The 25,507-nt window shown below is 39.1% G+C and overlaps 1 protein-coding gene across 10 annotated transcripts in view; it reads right to left on the bottom strand.

Annotated features, from left to right (window-relative positions):
- LOC108711543 (WD repeat and FYVE domain-containing protein 3) overlaps window positions 1-25,507 on the bottom strand; it is a 244,162-nt gene that overhangs the window by 182,252 nt on the left and 36,403 nt on the right. For 6 of the 10 annotated variants that reach the window (XM_041591303.1, XM_041591320.1, XM_041591297.1 and 3 more), the window contains exons 2-4: window positions 20,194-20,305; window positions 4,080-4,290; window positions 1,385-1,508 (exon numbers count right to left, since the gene is read on the bottom strand). In XM_041591303.1, coding sequence (XP_041447237.1) covers window positions 1,385-1,508; window positions 4,080-4,259 — 304 coding nt within the window. In that variant the 5' untranslated portion in view covers window positions 4,260-4,290; window positions 20,194-20,305. Of the gene's footprint in view, window positions 1-1,384; window positions 1,509-4,079; window positions 4,291-14,188; window positions 14,241-20,193; window positions 20,306-25,507 lie in introns of those variants that run through there. The other 4 variants (XM_041591310.1, XM_041591307.1, XM_041591301.1 and 1 more) reach the window with 3 other exon arrangements.

Raw genomic sequence — 25,507 nt, 5'->3', positions numbered from 1 at the left:
ATTGATGCTTTCTCCTCTTTTCCCACCACCTTTCCTATCATACTTTCCCAACTACTTATTTGTCCCATTTTCCCTCTCTGCTCTCCTTTTCTCTGCAACCTTTTCTCATCCTTTCCCATTTTACTTTTTTTCATATACCCTCTTCAATTTCTACATTTCTCACAACTATCACTTAAAGAACCCTAGCACTCCAGACAATGACAGTTTGAGTGCTCCAAGGGACAAGAGAGGAAGGTACAACAGAATTATCTCACACTGCTTCTCAGCACTGCCTATAACAGATACTTAGGATGTCGGTCAGGGGCAGTGCGTCAATGAGGCAGGTTTAGAAACTTGCCTCAGGTACCAGCACAGAGAAAGGTACCACAGGCCACAAAAAAAGTCACCCCTGGTTTATAAACTTTCTTAAAAAGCTCTCTGCCTTAGGAAGGGCCCCCTTCAGCGCAGAAAAGTTAAGTGCTGTGGGGCAGTCCCAGCATGTTATTTTGACCATCATGTCACAGGAGGCATTTTTATTTGTGTGTTTTTGTTGAATATGTTGATTGAACTTGAACTGACGCGTTTCGTGCCTACCAGGGACACTTAAGTCATAGGCTGATGACTAAGTGTCCCTGGTAGATATGAAACGTGACAGGCCTTGTTTCTTAATTATGGAGAATAAAATGTAAGCTTTTTAACCTTTTACTATCTGACTTCGGCTTTACCATTTTGTGGGTCCAGGCTTGTGCCAGCCTCCTTTTATGTTTCCTGATGTTTTCTCCCTTTGCTGAAGGTCTAGGGCGTATGCACCCAGACCCACTTTGTACAGCGGTAAGCTCATTCAACATATTCCTATACAGCACATACTGGTTACATTTGTATAGTTTGTAAGTAATGTAGCAGTGTAGTAAGGATGTAGCAGTGTGTAGAAGAACCTGGCATTAATTGTCAAATTTACTTTTTGCTATAACATCTTTTAATACATACATATGCTTGTCTGCACATGCAACACAAACTGGGTTGTTTATTGTTTCTTCAATAAAAAAAAACTGCATTAAATGATGATATGATCTACATTATATATTCTTGTTACAAGAGTTTCTAAATATATTGTTAAACTTTTAAGTATAGAAAATAAACCTGTTTTATAAGATTCCTTTAACTGTAAAATTACTTACTCCAACTCAACATGCCTCTGATACTCTCTATTTTCCCATGTTGTGGCCCTGAGCATTAATAACAACATAAAATGTTATGATTGTATGTATCTTAAATTATTACACACTGCAATTATGCAGCTGGATTATGATTCATGATTATTTTTAGTCGCATCAAGATAATTCAAAGCTGTCATGAAATCAAACACATAAAATAATCCCTTCAAGAATTCTGCTACAACGATTACCTGTGGATTTATTAGATGCTCTTCTTCGAATCTCAGTCACCATTAGTCGGGAGACCTGTGTTGTAAACTGCAAAAGATCTGAGAATTTCTCTGTCATTGTATTTGATGGAGCACTTCCAAAAACCTAAACAGAAAATAAGCAACATTTTAAGAAACAAATGCCTACTAAAATGGTTTCAATTTCACAGTATAGCAATATTAATGCCATAAGTAATGTCAACATGCAAGCACACAAAGAAGCTTTCTATAGGCACCTTCAGATCACTGGTGACTCTTGGGTACTATGGTATAAAAGTATCCCATGGCACAAACACAAAAAAAATTATATAATGCAAGCTCTTTTGGGCAAGGTCCTCTTTATCTTTTGTATAGGTTACTGGTCGCTATGTATGTAATTCTGTATGTTCTTTTTATAAACCCATTTATTATACAGTGTTGCGGAATATGTTGAAGCTCTAAAAAAAAAAAACATGTTAATAATAATAATAATAATCTTTACCACCTGTATCGGTAAAAATTTGTTATGTTATCTGTATGTTCTTGTATACAATCTTTTACTACAAAGTGTTCTGAAATGTGTGTTAAAAATAATGATAAGTAAACAAAATATTGGAGCGTGGCACTCTGATCATATTTTTACTTATTATCAGTCTGATCTATGTGTGACCTTTCAGAGTGCCTTGCTCCAACATTTTGTTTACTTACATACGGATCCACTCCTTAGGGCTGTGGGCATGGGGCAGGAGCACCTGGGCCACCTGTTTAATTTGGGGAGTTATTTCACTGGCAAAGTTTTTATGCTTAAATATATATTTGCAAAAATAATGATAACCCTATGGAACAGGAGAATAAAGTTAAGCTGGCCATACATGGACTGGTGAAAATCTGCAGACTGGCATCTTATTAAACAGTGTATGTGGTCTGTCTGATAAATGTGTTATTGGAAATTGGGCATGTTTGATAATCAAGTCTTCACCAAGAATTTGCATGTGTTGCAATAGATGGATATTATTTGAGAAAAAATATACTATATATATATATATATATATATATATATATATATATATATATATATATATATATATATATATATATTTTTTTTTTTTTTTTTTTTTTTTAAATTGAATACTTGTTCCATAATTTATATTACACATCTGTGCAAAATCAATACTAGGGATTCTAGGTGTGACACCTCTATTGTTCTCATCCCTAAAGCTCTATACTTAACAACTCAGACCCAGATTGAAAGTGCCAACATTGTTCACCTGGTCACACCTCATACAAACTGTTGGAGGTTCCCAAGCATTGTGTAGCACAGTATGAACTGTGAGTGCCCTACTCTGCCTGTGTGTGTGTGTGCCCTACTCTGCCTGTGTATGTGTGCCCTACTCTGCCTGTGTGTGTGTGCCCTATTCTGCCTGTGTGTGTGCCCTACTCTGCCTGTGTGTGTGCTGCCTTACTCTGCCTGTGTGTGTGCTGCCTTACTCTGCCTGTGTGTGTGTGTGCCCTACTCTGCCTGTGTATGACTTGTTTCACATGAGTGATATCCCTGCAGTGAGCCACCACCATTAATGTGGACATGGTCTTAAAAGTTCTTGTGATACAATGGCTGTGGTTTAAAAACAGGGAGTGATACAATGGCTGTGGTTTAAAAACAGGGAGTGGTCAGCACTAGATTCTATTATTGGCCCTCCACCACGTACGCCAGAAAAATTCCAGCCCTCTGTACCACAGAAGTTGGACAGCACTGTTCTAGATGACTTTGCATCTGTAGCACCTGTTGTCTCTGATTTAGCTTAGAAAGGCAATGGGTAAATGTCACAAACAGGTAAGAAACAATGTGACTGTAGGTTAGTATGTTTACCAAAAAAATCAGATGGGGGACATCAAAAATCAACTAGAGTATTCTGAAAACAGTACAGAAATTTAAATTATTTCCATAAGATGAAGCTTTAACAGTGTACCTATTTTACAAATACATTATAATAAAAACTGTAATTAGATAAATAGTCCCAGTAAATATTGCTGTTAAATATAGCTAATAAACAAAATTAAGTAATAAACATGTAATTAACCAAGAACAGGTAGAATATACATTTATTTGAACCTTAAAGCAATTGTTCAGTGTAAAAATAAAAACTGGGTAAATAGATAGGCTGTGCAAAATAAAAAATGTTTCTAATATAGTTAGCCAAAAATGTAATGTATAAAGGCTGGAGTGATTTGATTTATAACATGTCAGTCAGAACACTGCTTTTCAGCTCTCTTGGTTTACACTGACTGGTTACCCTGGTTACCAGGCAGTAACCAATCAGAGACTTGAGGGGGGGGCACATCTGTTGCTTTTGAATCTGAGCTGAATGCTGAGGGTCAATTACAAACTCACTGAACAGAAATGTACCATGTGGCCCCCCTTCAAGTCGCTGACTAGTTCAGAGTTATAGAGCTGAAAAGCAGGAAGTTAAATTTTTATTATTGTTTTATTAGACATCTGTTCACTCCAGCCTTCATACATTACATTTTTGGCTAACTAACTATATTAGAAACATTTTTTATTTTGCACAGCCTATCTATTTACACAGTTTTTATTTTCACACTGAACTATTCCTTTAAGATTTCATCTCTAAAAAAGTCCACTGGTTTAAAACAAAACTGTGGTGAAGCAGGCAAGCAATCTATAAAATAAATACTATACCCTGATGAATACAGGCAGCATCATATAAAGCTTTTCTTCTTGCTCCTTCTGGGTCATGTGTCTGGCAGGATGGCAAAGCTCAGTGAAAAGACGTCTCAGATGCATCAAACCAAGAGCATTATCCTGAGGACTGCATTCCTCCTGCCGAGGTCGGCCCATTATCCTCTTCACCATATTCATGGTTAAAGTTTTTTCAAGTCCAACCCGTTACCTAGAGAAAGAAGAAAATAACTAATATTTATAAGCTGCATAAGCTTCACTTGAAAACATGAAATTGCAAGGTGCATAATGATTGTTTAAGTAATGCCACACCATTCCAACCTCTGCCTTTTTTGCTTTTTGTTTGATATCTAAAAATAATTTACGTGCGATCTGCCCAACATATATATTTAGATAATTTTACAAGAGGACTATGTCTTTTTACTCAAAAGCAAGTTTAGACCTTTTTAGACAATTTCAATAAGCAGATAAAAACTTAAAGGAAACATGTGATATATGGTGATTGTTTTTATTTTGGTCAAAAAACAACATCTTTAAAAATGGCCATATTATTAGTGCTCCCTATAAGTCCAGGGTCGGACTGGGAAAAAACCCGGTGGGCCCCCACTGGCCCAGACCCACTCCCCGATCGGGCAAAACTTAAATGCAGGATTTCTCTAGTACGCGCTGTGCACTGACGTTCAGTTTAAAAAAAAGAAAAAAAATTAAAAGCAATTTGCTGGCACATTCCTGTTTTTTTACACAATATCCATCCTTTAAATTCAGTATAAATGTATCATTATTTTTAGTAAATAAAAAAGTATGTATTTGTCTGTCTTGTAAGCAATAAAATATGAGGAACACCATTTTTCACCTACTACCAACCAACCAGAGGATTTAAACAGCACACTAGCAAATTCTATCAGCAGATTTTATGCAAGTACTGCTTTAAAGAATTGCTGAATTATAGGGACATGTGAGGGCCTACAAATCTTCAGTTCTTTGAAATCAAGTACAGGCTTGAAATGCGTAATTTTAATAAATAAATCTTTCAGTTTGACCATACGCTATAGATGCTTTATAAAATAAACAAGGTAGCAATGTACGTACATTTTTCATAAAAATAATAGTAAAAAGTAACAATAAAAGTTCAGATGCTTTATAAAATAAACAAGGATACAATGTATGTAACTATCATATTTAGGCTCTGAGCACCACTGGTCTTGATAGCTGTGAGAGTCAAGTACGGTAAGTGCAGCTTTCCAATGTAGTTAAAAAACAGCAATGAAACAGCATGTGAAGAGCCCCTTAGTGTGTCTAAAAAAGGCAAAATTATACAGCCACATCTAATAAAATTCAAACTGTACTCAGCCTAGGATTCACATGGAGATGTTGTTCAGTTTCCTTTCTGGATACATTTTGTGAAAGATACATCCAACTGATATATGGTATACACAAAAAAGTATTTTGTTTATTAACCTTTTAAATTAAAAAGGAACAAACTTTTATTTTTTATCTTTTTAATCACATATTGCTAGACGCAGTAGTCCCCAACCAGTAGCCCGTGAGCAACATGTTGCTCTCCAACCCCTTGGATGTTGCTCCCAGTGGCCTCAAAGAAGGTGCTTATTTTTGAATTCCAGGCTTGGAGGAAACTTTTGGTTGCATAAAAACTAGGTTCACTGCCAATACAGAGTCTCAATGTCGGTTGACAATCCACATAGGGGCTACTAAATGGCCAATCACAGCACTTATTTGGCACCCCAAGAACATTTTTCATGGTAGTGTTGCTCCCCAACTCCTTTTACTTCTGAATGTTGCTCACGGGTTCAAAAGGTTGGGGATCCCTGTGCTAGAGTATATGCAAGTTGCCTGAAGTTAAAGGGTTCCTTCACCTAAAAACAGTCTGAATAAATAAAGAAGTACTTAACCAGTGCGTTAACAAAGTATGTTACAGTGTCTTTTAGCAACTTTTCTAATGATCTTCATTTTACAATTTATATATTTTTTTAATTATTTGCCTTTTCCTTCTCAAAATTTCCAACATCCAGATGGGAGGTTACCGACTCAAACAGCAAAAAACAATTGCTATTGGAGCCTGCTATTTTAACGTTTTTTCTATTTGAATTACTTCAAATCGTTCTGTGCAGGTTATCGCTTATTTACTTTCCAGTATCTCATTAAAACCACTGCTTGATTGCTTGACACTAGCAAGTAAATAGTTGTAGAAATTCCAAACTAGAAAGTGGCTGAACAAAACCACAACAAAAACCAAAAAAAAAATCAAGATCAACTGCAAACGGTCTCAGAATACTCACTGTCTACATTATACTAAAGAAAAGTAATTCTATGCAAATGTCCCATATACAATATTTAAAATATTTCAGCGACCCAAGTATGTGCTGCTTCCAGTGGCGTCTATTAATAGACATGCAAACCACCTCTGTACCATTAAAGATGGGCGCAGGTCGGGCACGGGTATATAAGGGGAAGCAGAGTAGCAAGTTATGGTCGGATGCAGGTGCCCAGTGGTGGGTTCGGTTTGGGTACGGGTCGACAATTTGTCAACCTGCACATCACTAGTGCCAAACTGCTACCTGATTCGAGGAAGGCAAAAAAAACCCCAACTGAAGCATTACACATTTCAAGCCTGTACTTGCCTTGGAGAGGGAAGAATATCCATCCTTAAATTCTAGATGGCCTAGCTAGTATCATGGCTTCGATCAACTACTTACTAAGAACTATTTTGCTAATATTAAATGTAACCTCCTTACTTCTAATTGGAATGGATGCCCTTGTGTGATGGAATGACCTATTGTTAAATAAAGCATCAGAGAGTTTATGACATTTATAACATGGTCCCCTTATATTTTTATACATATTTAAGTATATCCCCTTAAACACCTCAGCTCCAGTATAAACAACCCCAATTTTGCCAGTCCTCATGGTTTTTAGCTTTTTAGTCATTAGGTCTCCAGTTTGCAAGCTCAGCAATCTGGTAGCTAGGGTCCAAATTACCCTAGCATCAATGCAATGATTTGAATAAGAGAATGGAATATGAATGAGCATGGGCCTGCATAGAAAGATGCGTAATAAAGAATAGTAATAGCAATACATTTGCAGCCTTACAGATAAAACAAACTGTGGTAACGAGTTAGCCGGTGGCAGAAAAAAAAACCAAATACAAATGTATTGTAGAAGTGATATTTATATTGGCTAACAATTAAAATTCATTGCAAGTGTTTTGCAAGTTTTCGGAGCAAAACTTTTTAGATGGGGTCAGTGATCCCCATTTGAAAGCTAGAAACAGTCAACAGGCAGCAAATAATTTTAAAAAAATAAAGGCAAAAGTAAATGTTGCTTGAATTATCCATTATATAACATACTAAAAGTTAACTTAAACGTGAACCACTCCTTTAAAGAAAAAATCACAAAATCTTATTTGATATCGCAACTGCTGACTGTCAAAGCTTGATATATTCAAGTTTATTATCTTCAAGGATGCTTAGGCTATTCTCTATAATGGATTTAGGAAACAGTCACATTTATGGGCAGATTTATCAAGGATCGAAGTGAAAATTCGAGATTTGAATTTAGAATTTTCACGGTTTTTTTATGGCCCAGATTCGACTAGAGAATTATTAAAATTAGATTCAAGTTTTTTTTAAAAGTTTGATTTTCAAGATTTAACATGCACTGGCTGTTTAAGAACTCAAATTTGACTATTCTCCACCTAAAACCTGCTAAATTTTGCTGTTTTAGTCAATAGAAGAGTTGATTGCAGCCCTCCTAACATTTTAAAAACTCAAATCGAATTTGATTCAAATTCGATTAGAGTTTTTGGGTTGAACCTATTCACTCGAGTTTTGAAAGTTAATTTTTTTTAATAAAACAATCAACATTGAACCTTACCTGCCACTTGGTCGCAAGACACCGATAATATTGTATTAAAATTTTTCCGTATGATATTCGGTGCGTGTATGGTGGGAGACGAGCCAATCAATATAGGCTGGGGGATTTTTAGTTTATCTAGGAAAACTATACATATTTTTTCCCTAGGAGAACCTAAGTTTTTTAAATCCACAAAGACTTTGCTGGGCAATAAACAAACATTTCCTTGTTCGAAAAGCTACATAATGATCTACATAATGGCTGCAATGAGTGCTACATTGTTACATGATAGTGGGAGTGCAGAGAATGCAGATAATCAAAACGGTTTCATTCATGCCAATGCTGACACCATGGCTCAGAAAAGGAAGAATGTAGGAAAAGGAAAGAATGTAAAAATAATATAGTCTAAAGATTGTTTTGCAACCAATAAAGTGTAATATCTTAGCTCAGATGAGCTACAAGTAATGTTCTATTATTACAGAGAAAGGTAAATCATGTTAATTATTTGTTTGAAATGGACTCTATGGGAGATGGCCTTTCTGTAATTCAGAGCTTTCTGGATAACAGGTTTCTGGACAAAGGATCCCATACCTGTAGTATGGTAATTAAAGAAAAACATAGCCCTTTTTAACATGATCTCATTCTGTTGGGGTTATATTGCAAAGGTGCATATCAGAACTATCTGAACTTATAGACATAAATAAAAATTTATTTTTATACAAACATACCAGATTCTACAAATTGAAGGAAACCAGAACACATTATTTCACTATGAAGTGGTGAACACTGGGACATGATGTATTTGGAAAAGTTCCAGAAACACACACATTCCAATCCCAATAACCTTTGCCTTTTTGCCCTATTTCAAAAGCCCACATGGCTACATCTGAGTTTATAAAAAACTATAGTAGTCTTTCTAAAGAAAAACACAATTGCTACCAATGCAGAGTAACAATACAATATGTTAAAAAGCTTATAAAATTTATTTTTAGGTGTTACTATACCTTTTAAAGGAGAATAAAAGGCAAACCTTACTTCTTGTCCTATTTTGTAGATCTCATAAACCCCTCCATAATCACTATGTTCATTTTCCCAAAGCATGTTTATTTTATTAATAAAACACGACTCTGAAATTGCAGCCTTCTGAAGAAAACAGTGTCGCCATCTTACTAAAGGCTTCCCATTCGCCTTCAGCTACTGTTACTACTGCTCATGCGCCAAAATCCCTCCCCCTGACCCTAGGCAAGCTTCTTCATTAACATATAATTATGTATTCACTGCAAAGCTGGCACTCACTCGCGCCCGCAGCATTTCCCCTATCGATAAACATTTACAAACAGCAGTAAGTTTTCCTTTCTCCACCAAAGGTTCCTCGAATATATTTAGCTAATATATAACACATACAACTCCCTGCTAGCCCATAGCTCTGTCTACTTATGAAAGGAATCGAGCAAGCAATGAAGACCAGGCTTGCCACACAGGCTCACGAAGAAGAGCATGCAGATTGAGCACAGGCATGGAGGCAAGGGCTATTAAAATCAGACTCATGCACAGAATATAGAAAAAGGCTGTACTTAGTCTCTTGTGTGTCCGAGGCAGCAGGGAGGTAAAGATAAAGAATGTGTGTGACTTCACCCAAGACTTGGCTTGTGTAGGCAGTGGATTTGCACATGAAGGAAGTCAGAGAGCTTGGATTAACTCTACCCAGTAAGTTATAAAACAGAAAGACTTTGTTTTAAACCTGCATGTTTGTTAACCTTTCGTGGTCCTTTAAATAGACTTTAGTTCATCTAAAGCTACAGAAGCTGCAACAAAACTTGAAGTATTTATTGGTCATTACTATTCATTAGGCACTAGAACAATCTGGTAATTGGTAACACAAATGAGACCATTCCACAGTGATCCATGGTTGAACTTGATGGACGTGTGTTTTTTTTCAACCTAACTTACTATGTTACTATGTATGTTACAATCACCAGCATCTACCATAGGCAGCATGTTTCATTAAAAGTGACACAGGTAACAGAAGTCAAAATTGACCTTAACTACCCTCTAGTAGAACGGTGAATGGATTTGGGGCAGAAGTCCCCTTGCTCCATCAATGGTAGTTATAAACACCCCTTGCTATAGGGGTGTTTAATAAGCTTTGGTACTGCAAACTAAACCAACATAATTCATAATTCGATATACAGTGCTCATTCATCGGTGAAGTGCCCTTCACATTTACAGGTAAAGGAGACCTGTCACCCAGACATACAAAGCTGTATAACAAAAGTAATTTTCAAATTAAACATGAAACCCAAACTCTTTTTTTTTTTCTTACAAATATTTTGAGAATATTCTTTCCTGTAATAAAAAATATCAGCATATATTGCTGCCCTATCTCTATGCCTCAAGCATAGCATTTACTAAATATTTGGAAGGGTTTTTTTTACAGCAAGAGCTGTGAAGATGTGGAATTCTCTCAACGAATCAGTCGTACAGGCTGTACATTAGATAGCTTTAAGAAGGGGTTAGATGGCTTTTTAACAAGCGAGAGAATACAGGGTTATGGAAGATAGCTCATAGTACAAGTTGATCCAGGGACTAATCCGATTTCCAGGAAGTTTTTGGAGTCAGGAAAAAATGGGTATTTTTGACTTCCTCTGGATCAGCTAGCAGTTAAGGTGGCCATAGACACACAGATCCGATCGTACGAATAGAGTATTTCTTTTCCCAAAGCCCAGAACTGGGGAAAAAAAAATGTGAGTTATGGAACCACATGACAGAGTATGACACATGACACAATGCTGCCCCCCACATAATAACCTTTGGAGGGGCAGGGCACACACAGACCAGTCATCCCCTTCTCTCACCACTTACACATGTGCCAGCTGCTGATAATTTGCAGGGGCACACAAATTTTTTGGGACTAGAGCGGCTATAGCAGAAACAGACCCCACGGTCTGGGCCCTCCTGTCCCTGCTTCCTCTATAGTTACACCACTGCTCACAAAGCCAGTTATTTCAGAACTAAATATTATAGCTGCACAGCTATGAAGATTACTTTTCCTTAAAAATGTAAAAAATATGAAATATGTATAGTAACCAATATAATATAAATGTATAATAACCAAAGGGAATAGCAAAACTCATAAATTGTAAAACAACACAGGGGAAAAGAGGACTAAAATTTGTCTATCTCTGATTTTGTAGGGGCAGGGGTAGCTGAGTGGTCCAAACCATAGAGTGCTTGATAAAAATTGTTGGAAACATTGCGCTGTTTGTGGAGAAGAGGGGCATGTCTGTTGCTGCTTATCCTTAATAGCAGGAATATAAGATTTGGATTGTAGCTTCTTCAGAATATTAGCAAAATATTTAGTGCTTTTATCTCCTAGTTCGTATGTATTTTGTTTACATCTCAAATAAGCTTTATAAGAGTATTGATATAGAATAGATTTCCATTGTATCCTCTTTACCTCTAATAATCTAAGTGTGTCTACAGCAATTTTTTGTTTATGTGACTGTTCTAGTTTAGCAATTTCTTTTAACAGTAACTGGATTTTCTGTTCTCTCTCTCTCTCTCTCTCTCTCTTTATTTTAGAACATAATGCAATCAACTGCCCTCGCAATACACATTTATGAGATTCCCATAACATTGATGGTTTGTATCAAATAAATAATTTTCTAGGAAAACTTATTTTATCATTTTGTTTATCTGTTCTTTAGTCTTTTCATTTAGAAGTATTGTATTATTAAGTTTCCAATGAAATTCCGGTTTAATAGTACTTGGTAAATGGAGACTTATCACTACTGGAGAGTGGTCTGACAGGGTACCCTGCATCATTTTCGCATCTTAGCAATTATGTAAATGTTTGTGAGAAGTAAAGATATAATTAATTCTGGAATAGCATGCATAGGTTTTAGAGTAATGTGAGAAATCAGTGTTATGTATATTCAGGCATCTCCAGACATCGACCAATTGTAAGTCAGTTAAACATTTTTTTACCCTTTTCAGGCCCTTTTAAGAGACATTACATTTCTTGTTTGAAGTGTCAACTAATGGGTTAAGAAGAATGTTTAAATCACCTCCCATGTATATAATGCCCTCAGCAAATTTAGACAATGTAGATACAAATTTACATAAAAATTTGACTTGGTCAGGGTTAAGAGCATAGTAATTATAGTTTCTGCCACCTTTCCTTTTAATAACAAGTATCTACCTTCCAGATCTCTTATCTAGGAAATGACTGTAAAAGGAAGATCTTTATGTATTAGAGCAGGGGTGCCCAGAATTTGTTACACTGGAATCTACTCGACACCTGGCCCCCATCAGATCTACCTTGATAACACGCAGTAAAAAAAATTTGGTCACGTCCATTTTTGTGGCCACACTCCCTAATTACCATGCTTATTTTACAAAATTTGGCAGGTTATGAAAGTTTGAAACAGTAGTAAATTCACGGATCCGCACACACACTGTTCTCTACAGTCAGGGACGTGGCCCTCTTTTTATTATTATACCACCAACAAGATCAATGTTTCGGGGGGTTTAACCTCCCATCATCAGAACACATTACTATGAAAGTTTGAACACACTCCCTTCCTCTCCATGCTTGCTGCTCTCAGCTCTCCCTGCTCTTAGCCCTCCTCCCTTCCGTGTCAGTGCCTGCAGCCCTCCCTCCATCCTGTGTCCTTCCCCTCCATGCCTGCAGCCTTCCCCTCCCGTTTCCTTCCCCTCTGTGCTTGCAGTCTTTCCTCCCGTGTCCTTCCCCTCCGTGCCTGCAGCCTTCCCACCTGTGTCCTTCCCCTCCATGCCTGCAGCCTTACCTCCCATGTCCTTCCCCTCCATGCCTGCAGCCTTCCCTCCTGTGTCCTTCCCCTCCTTTCCTGCAGCCTCTCTCCCTTTATTTGTGCTGCTCTTGTCTTCCTGCCTTCCCTCCGTGCTGTGCTCGTCTCCCCGCCTTCCCTCCATGCTGTGCTGCGATTGTCTGCCTGCCGTCCCTCCGTGCTGTGCTGCACTTGTCTCTCCACCTTCCTTCCATGCTGTGCGTCTCCCTGCCTTCTCTCCCTTTTTCTTCAAGCTGTTCCCGTGTCCCCGTCCTCCCTCCGTGCTGTGCCGCTCAGGTCTCCCCGCCCTTCCTCCCTCCCCTTCTGACGCTCTGCTCTTCAGCCCAGCCGAACCAGACCACCCGCCCTCCCTAGCTCACTGCCGACGCCAGGCCACAGAACGCGGTCTACCAGGAACATTACTGCGATCTACTGGTAGACATCCTGGGCACCCCTGTATTAGAGTCATAACCCCCTTAGATTTTTTCTCTTTATTATTACTGGTAGCCACAATGGGGTTATATTCAAGCTTCAGTTGAGGTAATTTACCTTCCTTAAAATGCAGTAGTCTCTTGCAGTAATACAATTTTAGCCTTTACTCTATTCCATTAACCTAATATTTGAGATCTTTCGACAGGATTATTAATACCTGTGACTATTTTAAGTGCCGTTGTAATCAAAATACAAAGTCACCTGTTGCCCTGTCTTACCTATGTATAATACTCTTGTTCCCTTTAATGGGTATGGATTGGGGGAAGGAAGAAGGAAAATAAAAGGACATACCAAAGGGACACTTTGGTCCCAACCGGCCGAACCAGATGTCTGTGGGAGATTATCCCATTTCTGGTTATGAGTTAGCTTGGCCATGATGTGGTGGGGGCCTGATTGTCAGATAAGATGGAGCTAGGTGATAAGGAGTTGAATGTTTCAAAATTGCTGGCCACCAGAAAGGCCTTCCTACTAGGATGAGACAGGGGAAAGCATCTTAAGAAAGATATAACTCCAAAAAAAGAAAAAAACATCTTCAGTTATTATACAAGCAATAGAAATACTGTACACAACATAATGAAAGAAACACTTTTCTAGCTTTGTGAATGGAAAACAGTCCTTTCAGACAGCAGTCTATCCCACGACTGCAACCTATCAGTTTATAGGGTAATATATTGAAAAAAGGTGACTTATTTTACTTCACTTATTATGTGGAGTGTACATGATTATCAGACCAAAGAGAGCCACGTGAATAGAAGTTAACTATCTCATAGTAACAGACCACCAGAAAGACCTCTTTTCTAAAGTGAAAAAGGGGAAATCAAAATAAGTGAAACGTGACTCTTAAAAAAAGAATGAAAACATTATTCTGGTTCAAATCAAGCAGTAAGAATGCTTAAGACCATTAATGTGAGCATAAACACAATAAAGTGAAAGAAATACCCTTATAGCTTTGTAGATAGAAACCAGTTCTTTCAAACAACCATAACGCAGTCTGTCCAATCACTGCAAACTGGCAGTCTATGGGGTAAGAAACATTGTTCAAGTTCTATACCAGTAGTAGGAATGCATAAAACCATAATAGACATATGTGAGGTAATATATTAAGCAGAAATTACATCTTAATTCACTTAAAATGCGTTAAGATATGTCCCTATCAGACCATAGGTGTCCAAGTGCAAAAAAGTTAGCTATTTCAGAGTTACTCGCCACCAGAAAGGCATTTTAACTCAGGTGAAAAGGGTAGAAAGCATCATAAGTGAAATATACATCTTATAAGATAGTAAGATATGAATAAAAAAAAGCATTATTCTAGTACTATACTCACAATATAAATGCATAAAAACTTAAAACCTTAATGTAAATATAAACACAATATAGTGAAAGGTATACCCTTTTAGCTTTGTGAATCTGATTCAGTTCTTTCAATCACCAGTGGCACCGTCTATCGAACGACTGCAACCTAGCAGTCTATGGGGTAGTATATTGAGGAAAATAAAACCCCATAAAAAAAGAAAAAAAAAGTGGCTTATCTTAGTTCGAATTTTCTCCAGGCATGGTCATTCTTTCTTTTGAAGGAAGACTTGTCGGTGTCCTAGGTGCGGGTTTGGGTATGTGATGGATAGACCAGTCTCCCTGTTTTTCAGTATCCAGTGTCTGAAGTTTATTAGTTTCTCCTGACCAGCCAGGAAGATGCATCTGAGGCAATTGTAGCTTTTGAAGAAAAAATTGTGTATCTTCAGGTAGTCTGAGTGTAGCATGTGATCCATCTTTTAAAGCAATCAGGGCAAACGGGAACCATCTGTAGGAGATGTTCTTTTCTCTTAGAGCATCAGTAATGGGGTTAAGTGCTTTCCTTTTCATTAGGGTAGTCCTGGAGAGATCTTGAAAAAGTTTTATTGTGCATTCTTCAAAAGGAGAGATTGCTCACATTTTTAGATTTTTGGAGAATTTCCTCTTTAATTCTAAAGCTGTGAAGGCAGCATAGCACATTTAAAGGGGCAACTTTTGGCTTTGGGACCCTGTGGGCCCTTTCAATTTCTATGACTGTGTTTCTGGAGAGTAAACCATTAAAAATCTGCTTTAGGGTAGGCAGAATTTCTTCAATGGAGACAGATTCAGGAAGGCCTCTTACCCTTATATTGTTCCTCCTACTCCTATTCTCTGTATCTTCAAGCTGCCTCTGCATCTCTGCAATTGTGCGGGCTTGTGCATTAATTTGTGAGTAAAGAAACTTCATTCTGCAGAAACTTACTTTGATTGCTGTCTAAATCCTCTGTGCGGGTAGCCAGGCTGAGCATGTCCCTTTTAATATCTTGTAGCTCCTCTTTCAATGTTGCTGTCATTTCCTGCAGCATAGATTTGAGCTCTCCGGGACGGCAGATTTGCAAGACAGGTATGTGTATTTAGTTCTTCTTCTCCCCCACTTTCAGGATCTGAAGTGTCTCGCACTGCTTCCGCATGCCTGTCTGCATCTGCTTGAACCCCAGCCATTTTCACTTATGAGCGGTCTGTTTTGTTCTTTGCAAAGAGCAGTTCTAGATCTTGCTGGGACATTGACGGACTACTGGCAAGTGTCCTTTCTCGCTCCGCTCTTCCCTTACCAATTTTCCCCATAGTTGTGCGTGGGTAAGGGCCTAATCCGGTTTTGGCCACGGAGAGCTCCTACATAACGCGGCCGTTTTCTCTCGGCGTCAAACCACAAGCAATCAGTCTTTGTTATGGGATCTCATACTTGAGACCCTGGTTCAGTTACCTGTGGCAAATCTTTATGACCCTGGACAAGTCACTATAAGCTGCCATGTTTACAAGGTACAAAATCCAAAATGCTTCTTTTTGTAAAAGTTTACACATCAAATTACCACCTCTATCTGAGGCTATAACCTTATCAATCTTTTGTTTCCCAAGACTTGATGTCTCTTCTATTACACTCCATAAATTGCCTGGACACAACTAAAGTTGCACTATGAACATGATCTGACCTATATGCTCACTCATTCCACACGTTAAGGTGTAAAATACAGTACATGAGTTGTACTTGGACATGTGAGCAGATAAACGCCAAATCTAGTATTACAATTTATATACTTTCTCAGAGCTACTGCTCAAAAATTCAGAGGACTGAACTGAATGTCACTAGGTGACATTACCCAAAGTCCTAGCACAAGGGGTGACAAACCTGCAACCATGTTGTAAAACTTTATATCATCACTGTATACACCATGACGATATTTATAATTTACTTAATGTCTCAGTATTGCCAGCTGTATGAAGTAAAACATGGGTGCATCTGCTTGTGAATCTCTGCGCATGTATGTATTTCACATGCAGGTTTGCATTCAGGCGCGTGCATCAACAAAGAAGGCTATCGGCAGATGCAGACCCAGATACAAGGTTTGAATGCTACAGCTAATCCTCCGGTCACACCTATCAATCTGGCTGCTGCCTGCGGCTCAGCGCCATGCCTCTGAACCCAAGCCTGAACAGTTTTCAGGAGACAGACGCCAGTTCTGGACTTTAATAAAACTCTATTCTTTCTGGTTGGGGTTTTCGGGGCAAAAACTCAAATTTTTCGAGATCTATTATACCCTGATGCTGCAAAAAAGTGAATCCAAAAATCAACAACCTCAAACCGGTTGAGGACATGTATAAGTCAATAGGAGGTGTCCCTATCCCAATTTGAAGATATTGTGGTCTGCGCTGGGTCCAAAAAATAGATCACACTTTAAGTCCTTGTATCAATAATAGATTATTAAACCAGATTACCATAAAGAATCGCTACCTGCTTCCTCTTATACCAGAATTAATTCAGAATCTACGTTGAGCCAAAATATTTTCAAAACTTGATCTTTGGGGAGCATATAATCGAGTAAGGATACGGGAAGGAGATGAATGGAAAACTACATTTCGTTATGAACACTTTGAATATTTGGTAATGCAGTTTGGCTTTTGTAATGCTCCTGCCACGTACTAGTTTTGTGTAAAGGACATCTTCAAAGATTTCCTCAATCAATTTTCAATTGTTTACTTCAATGATGTATTGATATTCTCTTCTTCTCCTGAGGAACACGTGGTGCATATGAAAAAAGTATTCAGCAGATTACGTACTCATTCTTTATTTGCAAAATTGGAAAATTGAAAATTCCATCTATCGATTTTTTGGGTAATATCTACTGGTGAGGTTCATATGGATCCTTAAAAAGTTTCCGCATGGCAGAAAACCATTTTCACCAGCTGAGGTCAAATGATCAGATCAATTTGGCCCAAATCAGGGAAAATAGCCAGCAATAGAGAGAATTATATGTCTATATAAAATAGATGGACTGCTGAAGCAACTGCAAAAGGCAGCCAACAGCCAAGAAACATCCAGATTGCAACACAGTAAACGGATAATAAATGCATTCCAACTAAAGATAGATAGGACTAAATCTGGACTCTCTTGAAACATACCAAAGGCATAAGACTGTAGGTAAGGAGACATAAAATGAATAGGCTAAATGTAATACATTTGGGAAAAAGAAATAAACTCCATTAAGGGCTCCTATAAGGAATGATGTATTAATTGCCTGACTAAACTACCATTTTCTCCACCTATTAAACATCTTTTTCTTTTCCTCCTCCTCAATCTATCAACTCTCCCCTTCTCTCTCATTGTTTTCCCAGGGTTAAAATGAAAATTCACCAGTGTAAAGTGCTTATGTACTTTTTATTGCAAATGTGTAAACTACTGCATATGTAAGCAAACAAATAAATAAAAGTAAAAAAAAAAAAATAAATATAAAGACATAGATGGGGGAAACTTTAAATTAGATAAGATTTTTTATAAGCCTGAACTAGGACAGTTCAGTTTATCTGTCAATGAGACCAAACCAAGCAGATCAGTTTATAACTGGTTAATTCTATCACCTATGTTGGGCACAAGCATCTGTTTTAAGGTTGGTTTTTGCAATATAGCTTGATTTGGGTGTTAAAAACCCTAATTCTAGGACAATTACTCCCCAGCCTACTCAGTAAAAGCAATGGCAGCAAAATATTCAACCTACTAAACATTATCCGAGAAGAACTGAAATAACAGAGATGCTGTCTTTCAGTTCTAAATATACACACGCATTATTGTAGAGACAGAACATGGCAGTTGGCATAGTTTCTCAACACCTTGCTCTTTGAAACCACTGGAGAAAAGCCACTGCATCTACACTTGAAATCACAAAGGGACCTAATAATGCATTACCCATCCCTGCTCTGACCTCAGACAAAAAATTTAACATAATGGTTCTCAATGCAAGCCTTTGTTTTCAAGCCTCTGTCACAGTAAAAGGATGTGAAAGAAATGATAGAAATCTATATTTACAGGGTGGGGGCTGAGCAACGAGCATTACAAATGGATTCCAATACAAAAAGAACTCTCATGCATTTATCCCTTGACAAGGAACATCAATTCTCTTCACTGGAGGGAGCAATATGGAGGTCACTGGCAGCAGAATGTTTTGAAAGGTTATATCAAGGGCATGTGCACAGATTTATTAGAATACTAGATTTAAAAATATCTATAACCTACAGTTTGACAATATAGCTTATAAATATTAAAGAGTATATGCCTGCAAAACACTGACAAAACAATAAAACTTATTTGTAAACTACAGCAGTAAGTCAAAGAGCCTTTGGAAGCAACATGGCTTGACATTGCACTCAAAAAGCTCAGTGATATAATCAGGCGGTTTCTATATTAGGGGCCTTTCTATAACATGGACCCCCATACCTTAAGTCTTCTAAAAAAACATTTAAACATAATAAACTCAACAGGATTGTTTTCCCAAGAATATGGATTTATGAGGCTTGTTTAGGATAAATAACAGGGTATTATTTAATTATTACATGAAAAAAGGAAATCAATTTTAAAAATGAGAATTGTTTGTTTAAAATAAATTGTAAGGGAGATGGCCTTGGAGATTTCTGGATCTTTCTGGATAACAGATTTTCAGAGATACCATACCTGTTTTAATTTCCTGCATGCCTGAAATAGAGTATGTCTACCAGAATAATAATTGAAGCTTCTTGGCTATCCAGTACTTATAAGAATGAGTTCATGAGAGAAATAAACATGCAACAACACTATGAATTTTAGGAGTTATAGTTCTGTGTATGGGTTGTCAGTCACCAAAAAATGGACATAGGGGGAGTTTCATGCAAGTAAAGTATCAAGTTCAAAGATCCACATGGACAACAAAGTAGTTCTCCCCTCTTTGTAGTACAGATATGGGACCTGTTATCCAGAATGCTTGGGACCAGGGATTTTCTGGATAAGGGATCTTTCAGTAATTTGGATCTAAATAACTAAAGTCTACTGAAAAATCATTTGAATATTAATTAAATCCAATAGGATTGTTTTGCCTCCAATAGGGATTAATTATATCTTAGTTAGGATCAAGAACAAGAATGGTTTTATTATTACAGTGAAAAGGGAATTCATTTTTAACAATTTGAATTATTTGATTAAAAGGCAGTCGATCGGAGATGGCCATCCCAGAATTCAGATATTTCTGGATAACAGATCCCATAACTGTACAGACACGTGGTTAATCACCATACACAGGAAATTTTAGTTTGCTGATTTCCCAGTTGTATAAGCAGATAGTTCAGAATCTCTGCTTTTTCCTGGTTCTCATCCCCCAATTGACCTCCCTCTGTTACTAAGGGTTACAGGCCCTTCTTGCTTCTTTTTTTTTTGTATGTACATATTAAAATAAAATCATTTTCAATTTATTTTACTTCTTGATGCAATACCCTTTCATTCTCTATTCATACTTTAAAGCTAACTGTTCTATCAAACTAAATGGGTTTGCTTTGCATATGCATACCCAACCTTTAACGACATTATTCAAATTACACACAAATTTACAGTGCATAAGTATGATTCTGCACAGGGAACAGAAAAAAACAGGACTCGCCTTAAATATTGTGACCAGAAAAATACTACTTCTTATCCAGAGGACACAAGCCAAATTTGCAGCATCATCATTTGACAAAGAGTGTCAGCGTGTCTTTTAGCTGTATTCACTTCTGAAATAAAATGTAATAGTTAGATGAGAAAAATGTATGAAAGGTAATTTCACATAAATAAAACTTGTTTTATAACTCCTGTGATTTATTCTCTGCATGTGTAATGAAGACTGTCTATATTGAGAAAAATAAATCTAAACACTGCATAAAAATGTTAAAAGAGGCAAAGATAATAGCACATACACAGAAATTTACAGTGTCACTCAGTTACTGCCCATTAATACAGTTCAATTTATGGATGGGCGAATTTTTTTCGCCTTGTTTTGCTGCAAAAAGTATGCACATAGACTTGTATGGCGTTGTGTGTCAAAAAAAGGAGTTCATATTTGTAGTGTTAGCTGCCCCACATGCAAGAGTTTTACATATATTAACCAAAGTGACTTTAGAAGTGGTATAACGTGCATGTGACCTTTGAAGTTTACATATAGTCCAATTACATTTAATTTCCATTCCCTTCTTTTCTCTTGGGAGGGAAAGGAGTTTTCTAAAAAAAACAATTAAAATCAGATGCAATGTCTTGATTTCAAAGTGACTGTGATTACTCTGCTTTTAGATTTAATAATTATAAAAATAAAAGTGTAAATGCCCTTAAAGCATTTCATTTGCTGCCATTATAGGCTCTTTGAACAAGTACCCAGTAGTACATGCAAGAGGACAGCATACTTACTGGAGAGCTAGAGATGCAAGCAAGCAAAACTAGGAAATCAGGAGCAGAGGTTTTATAAATTGAAGGTGGTGTTGAGCACTTTATAAAGACCTCCCAGCCATCATCTTTGTAGGGAGAATATTTAGGTGAGAAAGGAAAGTGAACCACTGAGCTTAGCCAAGATAAGAGGCCTACAGTTCAAACCCCAGATCAAAGAATGACACAACTTACTGTTTAAAGTTCTAGTTTAGAGTTCTAGAGTTGGTCTGTGGTCTCCAGCAATTTATTGGGAGGGTAGTTGCAAAAATATAAGTTTGCCACTTTAACCACATTCATTAAAAATGTAATTTTCTTTGGGGTGTGGCTAGCTGCACAACGGAACAGACGTGTTCCACCAGAGCTCTGTAGCTTTTACGAACAATCTGGCCCCATCTCTCTATATAAAAAGCTACTACTACCATCTGCTTCTGCCTGGGAAGCTACCCGCTACGAGCAAAGCTTAAATCCATCTCTCCGACACCTAAAGAGCCGCCTTGCTAATTGGGGCCTACTTCTAGGCCGGAAAGCCGGGGACTGGAGTTTACTTGCGGCCTGGACCTGCGACGTTGCTTCCTCCGCACTGCAGGTCTCCGTACGGGGCGCTGCGACACGAAGGCAGGGAGCTGACCTGTCGCCACGGACTGAACTAATCCGGTGAGCCGTACCGGTACATTACCTGCTCCTTGAGGCCGACAGTCCCTGTAAGGATCACGCCGATGAGGCGTTCCATGCTGGAACGCATGTACTCTGTGATGCTGCGCAGCCATTACTGAGGGCACAGGTCTTCATAGTGGGACGGTACTCCATATTGCTGGATCCTGCACTGCTCTCGAAGTGGGAGAAGTGCCGGCAGTGCCACCACAGCCCCACAACTGAGGTACCCCGTATGTGCATCTATAATACTGTGTTGTTGTTCCTGGTGCCTGTGTGGCGTGGCTTGGGATTACAGAGCGCCATAGCTATGAGTCATCTCTATGATCCCTGTTGCACTATTTATACTACAAAGTAGTGGGCCTATAACACTGCGAATTGAATGTACCACTTTCACACGGCACCGCTATAACAGAACTGTTTATTCTACTGTCTCCATGCTGAATTAACGGAATATGCTTCTGAGAGCTCCGTGGTGCTATTGATCCTGACAATATACTAATCAGCTAACGAACTGTACTTCCCCTTGAGGTGAACATTCCTTCAAGCACTTATTATGCGTAGTAGCAGAGCACCGAAAAAGTCCGGTGACACGTCACAGAAGATGGACCAATTTGTGCGGCGGTCTGGCCATGATGGCGCTGCACCCTCGTCCCCTTCTTCAATACCGCCCGAAGATGCTGCGGAGACGGCGTTTGCGCCAATTCTTGCCGCAATAGCGAACTGTCAAACCACGCTCACTACACACATAGAGGAGGTTAAAATTGACCTATCTCTGATCAAAGTGGATTTGCAGGCTGTAAGAGAACGAACGACAGCTGTGGATGCCAGGGTCAGTGCTCTGGAAGATATGTGTACACCAATTCCAGCACAACTCACTGAATTACAGCAGCAAATAAAGCAGCAAGCTTCTCTCTTAGATGACTATGAAAACCGTCAACGCCGTAACAATGTGCGGGTAGTGGGGCTCCCGGAGAGCGCAGAGGGCAATTCACCTACTGATTTCGCTGAAAGATGGCTCAAGCTACTTCTGCCTAATGCACCCTTCACCGCACACTATACAGTGGAACGGGCTCATCGCGTCCCTGGTCGTCCTAGACCTCCGGGTGCTCCCCCGCGCCCCTTTCTTATACGATTACTTCACTTTCGAGATAGGGATGCGGCTATCTCCGTAGCTGGTACATGAGGGAGCCAATATATCACTGTATCCTGATTACTCTACTTATCTGCAGAAACAGCGCAGCACCTTTACCGGCGTAAAACGGCAGTTGCGTGACCTGAAGTTGGTTTATGCCATGCTATACCCGGCTAAACTCAAGGTCATTGACGCAAACAAATCTCATTTTTTCAATACTCCTGAAGAGGCGTTGAACTGGATTGAAGCACGGTCCGGCAGAAGTCCCAGGCCGTAATTGTTCTTTACTGACCCTCTTCTTCGTCAGGTATTTGACCTACTGTACATGGTTTCAATATCCTTTCACTGTTAAGAGAAGAGGAAAAGCTGATACCTATAACTCTTCAATGTGATCCCTATTGCAAGATGTAGCTATCAGTACAAGTGTTTCTCTCATGTTGCCAAGTTGTTGACACCTCTGTATGTCTCGGCAGTACCGGGTGGTCAAGCACATTATAGTACCGGGACTTTTTCAGTGGCAGACACGGTGCCCTTCACAAGTCACCTGGACTCATGTAGGTGCTGCCGTTACCCTTATTTTGACACTACCATCTGACTTGGACCTTCTTGTGCACAAGACAACTCTTGCTACATATATGCCACTAGATATTTTTTCCTTGGGATTACGTGATAACCTTTTGTTCTGCAGTTTACAGTTCACAGTTTACTGAACCATTGACCGATCACCACGGAAGCTCTTTGGCCACAACAAGATTTGGAACGAGCCTGTTGAGGGCAACCAAACTCCCCAGTTGATATTATGTTTGGGATACTAAGCCCACCAGACTGTGAGGGTTGGGCAGGGTGGGGGGCTGTTGGGTTGGGGTTTTATTTTTGTGTACGTTGTTTTAACTATGTCTTTTCTACCTCATTTCAGTCTTGCTTTCCCTCTTTTCTTTCCCTCCCTGGCTGGATAACAATGTATGTACTTGGTGGACTCATGGGTCGTAGGGTGTCCGGGAGCCTGAAACCTATGCATCATAGAGTGAGTACCCATCCCTTTTACACACCGACAAATGGCTACTGTTAATTTAGTGTCTTGGAATGTTCGGGGCCTTAATGATAAGGTAAAGCGGGCATTAGTCTTCAATTATGTTAAATCTTACACCCCACATATTCTCCTACTTCAGGAGACCCACTTAGTTGGGAGTCGGGTCTTGGCTCTCCGAAAACCGTGGGTTGCGTATATTCATCATACTACGTATTCGACATATGCTAGAGGCACCTCAGTCCTGGTTAGGAAAGGTTTCCCGTTTGACCTCATAGAGGTGCGTTCGGACAGAGCAGGCAGATTTCAAATCTTGGCGTGTGTTATAGCTGGATTTCCTATCCTCATAGCTAATATCTACATTCCTCCCCCTTTCACAGAAACAGTACTTCATGACCTATATCAGACACTGATCCAATTGCCTCCCGCCCCGGTGTGTATCATGGGCGACTTTAACAACTGTTGTAGCCCTCTGTTGGATAGGCTGTCCGCTCCTCCAGTAAATACATCTAAACTTGCAGATTGGGCCCGGGCGTACAATTTGGTGGATGTGTGGCGCTGGAAGTACCCGGAGCGTAGACAATTTTCCTGTTATTCTACTACCTATCAGTCATTGTCACAAATAGATTTGGCACTGATTACCCCGGATCTCCTCCCCAAAGTTAGAGAGGTTGGATATTTGCCGCGGGAATCTCAGATCATGCCCCTTTGCTTCTTTCGTTAGACCTCCTCTCCGACCCCACACATAGACCTTGGAGGCTGAGCCCATACTGGCTAAAGGTCCCTAGTGTGGTCGGGGGAATCCGCTGATTCAGTTACACAATATTGGAGTGTGAATCATGGCTCTGCGGATCCCTCAACTGCCTGGGAGGCTTTTAAGGCAGTTTCCCGGGGTACCCTAATGGCTGCAGTGGCCAGAGCTAGAAACACCTCAAAAGAAACTCTGCAACGCTTAGAATCGGCAGTTACCCATTCTGAAGCGGCCTATGTTGACAATCCCACGCCACAGACGCATGGGGAATTTGCTACTGCTCTTAGGCATCTCAATTTGCATAGGATAGAACTGACTAAAAAGCAACTTCTACATGCCACCAGCACTACGTTTGCATATGGTGATAAAAATGGCAAGCCTCTAGCTTTCCTAGCCAATCCTCCCAATGGTACTTCTGCTGTGCCCAGGATACTCTCCTCATCAGGGGAAATGTTGACCTCCCCCCCTGCAATAGCCTTGGAATTCAGTAAATTTTACTCCTCTCTCTACACTTCCACTGCGCATTACTCTAATGCTGACCTTCATGAGTACCTTAATGGGATTCCCATTCCGAATATTTCACCTCATCAAGCAAAGTACATGGATTCCCCAATTTCCTCTCCTCTTGAGATTGCTGAAGCCATTCTATCCTTTCCCTCCGGCAAATCCCCAGGCCCGGATGGATTTGTTATAGAATGGCACCGTATTCATATACGCGAGATAGTCCCCAAATTGCATGAGACCTTGATGTATGCCTTTGAAAATTTCTCTCTGCCTACAACGTTCTCAGATGCGACAATTGTGGTCATCCCCAAACCAGGGAAGGATCCTACACTGTGTTCCTCCTATAGACCAATCTCATTACTCAACACGGAAATTAAAATTCTTGCCAAAATTTTAGCTAAGCGTCTTGTTATCTACAGTATCTACAGTGGTGGAATCTGATCAGACTG

The sequence above is a fragment of the Xenopus laevis genome, chromosome 1L (assembly GCF_017654675.1).
Source record: "Xenopus laevis strain J_2021 chromosome 1L, Xenopus_laevis_v10.1, whole genome shotgun sequence".
Lineage (NCBI taxonomy): Eukaryota > Metazoa > Chordata > Amphibia > Anura > Pipidae > Xenopus > Xenopus laevis.
Note: the sequence above shows the minus strand (reverse complement) of the source record. Positions and strands in the feature narration are given on the sequence as shown.